We start from the raw sequence: 2651 nt of genomic DNA, 5'->3' as shown, positions 1-2651 counted from the left end.
TATCGGCCGCCGGGCTGGGTGCTGGGGTCTTCTTTCTCCATTCTGTTTCCCTGGGGACCCTGCTATTTCCCACTGAGATCTAGAGCTAGAAAGATTCTAGGAGAATCGTGCATGGTTCAACTCTCTCATTTTACAGATGGGGAAGCTGAGGCCAGTGAGAAGGGAGTTGCCTAAGGCCCCCACGACAGAAGGAGAGCTCCAACCGGCAGCTCCAGACTCCCAGGAGGCCCAGGGCTGCAGGAGGGGCGAGGGGTCCGGTACTCACGGCCCGGACTCCACCTGGATGGAGCCGACCTTCTCCAGCAGACTGTCGGTCAGGTTGGGGCACTCGGCGGAGAGCTCGCATCGCTTGCCCTGGAAGTTCTCGAGTTCGTACACAGTCACCTGGAAGAGCAGCCTCCTAAACATCCCACCGGCAGACTCCGGTCCCAGCACCCACTTCACCTTAGGGCATTAGCCGAAGGTACAAATTTGCTCCCTGGCCCTGCATGCAACCAGCCCGGAGCCGCCACCGCGGCAGGTCTGCACTGCCCCCTGGTGGCCACGGAGAGAAACGCCTCCAGGAACTCAATTCCACGGATTCCACCAGAATTTGCAACACAAATAGGTACCTGTTGGAGCCAGGAGTGGGACCTACACCAGGATGAAAGGTCCCAGAGGAGGGCCATAGGGAAATAAAGCTGCTTCTGACCATGAGAGAATGAGGGCAAGTTCCAAACTTTTCAAGGGAGAGCAAAAAATCTATATTTTCCTTGATGTGAAATTTCCCCATTTGTAAGACTGTGCAGAACAAACCAAACACCCATTTGCAACCTCTGGGTGGACCTCGCCTGCCTCATGCCTGGGAAGGAAGTTTGCCTCTATATCCTGCCTGGAAGCACACAATGACTTAGTATTATGTAAGAGCCCTAGGGGGCATCTGTCCTCATTTTACAGAAAGGACAAGAGAGGCTCAGAGAGGGTAAGACACTTGCCTCAGGCGGCACAGCAAGTTAAGAAGGAAAACGGATTCAGTATGTCTGCTGGCTCAGACAGGGAAGGCCCCACGATGATGGAGAGGTAGGAGGAACAGTGGTGACCTCCACCTCGCTGCTGGCCAGCTGCCTCGGGGACTTTGTCAAGGCCCTTAGGGTCACTAGACCCACCCTGTGCTGTCCCCATGAGGAAGCTGAGAGACCAGGACAAGGCTTGCCCAATGTCACTCAAGCATCAGGCCCAGGGCCAGCAGGAGGCGTGAAGGTTAAGGCAACTGGATCCCACATGGGTGACTGTGCAGTTCGAGTCCTGGACTTGAAAGTTTGAAAGTCACGCCAGGCGCGTGTGAGTGCATGCCCAGAAAAGTCCTGAGAGGAGCCTGGAGGAGCGGGGATTCAGTGTGGCCATTCCCCGGCGGCTGAATTCTCTCTCTCTCTCTCAAGTCCATGTGCCCTATAGCAAACAAACAACTATTACAAATTATTGGGGGGGAAAGGCTCACAAAAAAATAATAACTAAACAAGAAAGAAAGAAGAAAGAAAGAGAAAGAGAAAGAGAAAAAGAAAGAAAGAAAGAAAGAAAGAAAGAAAGAAAGAAAGAAAGAAAGAAAGAAAGAAAGAGAGAAAGAAAAAGGAAAAAAGAAAGAGAACCAGGCCCAGACCAATGGCCCCTCCTGCTCCTCACTCTGGCTGTGAGCCCCCTCAAACGCCCCAGTCCTAGTTGTTTCCTCACAGCCCACCCCCAGACTCCATCTCAAATGGTTTCCGAAAGCCCCAGGGACGGTTTGGAGGATCCGAGAGAACACTGCAGGCCTCCCTCGGTGCCCGCTCTGACAGCTGGCCACGCAGAGGGCGTCTGCTTCTAACTCTCACTCCAACTCTGAAGGCCGAGGAGACCCATTTAAAGGTGGGGCTCTCAAGGCTCAGAGAGGACAAGGAACGGCCAAGGGCAGGCAGGAGGGTTGGAGCCCAAAGCCAAGTCTCTGATGCTGCTGGACCTCTGGCTGAGACAGGCCAGGCGGGAGAGGACTATTTCATTTGCAAATGAGGACGTGGAAGAGGGAGGTTTCATGAAGTCACGCAGCCGCAGCCGGTTTGGAGCACAGGGGTGGGGCAAGGGACCCACCCAGACAGCCCCGTCCTGGCCTTTCCCTGGCCCTGGAGCCCCCAGACCCTCGCCCGCCAGTACCTTGTAGCCGCCCCCGAGGCCTCCGTGGCTCTTGCCAGCTGCAGCCTGCTCTGGCGCTCCGTGCTGCTCTGCCATCTCCCCAGGAACACCTCTGGCTTCAGACCAGAGAAAAACGGGTCACCAGGGCCACCCCGGAGAAGATACAAGGATGAGATACAAAACCTTGCTGCCTACGGGCATGGCCATTACTCACGATCAACATGTGGTCCTTCAGCCGCTCAACAAACACCCGCCGAGCACCCATGGGCCGTGCGGGCTGGGGCAGCCAGCAAGGGCGGGACCCCATTTCACAAAGGGGGCCCCGACACCCACTAGGTGAAGCCACTCCCCCCCAGCACAGAGCAAGGTCAGAAATAGGCCTGGCCCCAAAGCCCATGCCCTTATCCCACCCCAGACAGCTCCCCTAAAACAAGCTTCCTGGAGCTCTCTGCAGACCACCGCCCCTGAGCCCTGGCCAGAGAGGGTAGGAGATGGACAGACAGACACCT

At 56.1% G+C, this 2651-nt stretch overlaps 1 protein-coding gene across 1 annotated transcript in view; it reads right to left on the bottom strand.

Annotated features, from left to right (window-relative positions):
• CRYBB3 (crystallin beta B3) overlaps positions 1–2259 on the bottom strand; it is a 7799-nt gene extending 5540 nt beyond the window's left edge. Inside the window, exons 1-2 of the mRNA XM_006147862.2 lie at positions 2164–2259; positions 266–384 (exon numbers count right to left, since the gene is read on the bottom strand). Coding sequence (XP_006147924.1) covers positions 266–384; positions 2164–2238 — 194 coding nt within the window. The 5' untranslated portion in view covers positions 2239–2259. The remainder of the gene's footprint in view (positions 1–265; positions 385–2163) is intronic.
• Between the last annotated feature and the right edge of the window lie 392 nt (positions 2260–2651).

Source organism: Tupaia chinensis, unplaced genomic scaffold (genome assembly GCF_000334495.1).
Source record: "Tupaia chinensis unplaced genomic scaffold, TupChi_1.0 Scaffold000226_1, whole genome shotgun sequence".
Classification (NCBI taxonomy): domain Eukaryota; kingdom Metazoa; phylum Chordata; class Mammalia; order Scandentia; family Tupaiidae; genus Tupaia; species Tupaia belangeri.
Note: the sequence above shows the minus strand (reverse complement) of the source record. Positions and strands in the feature narration are given on the sequence as shown.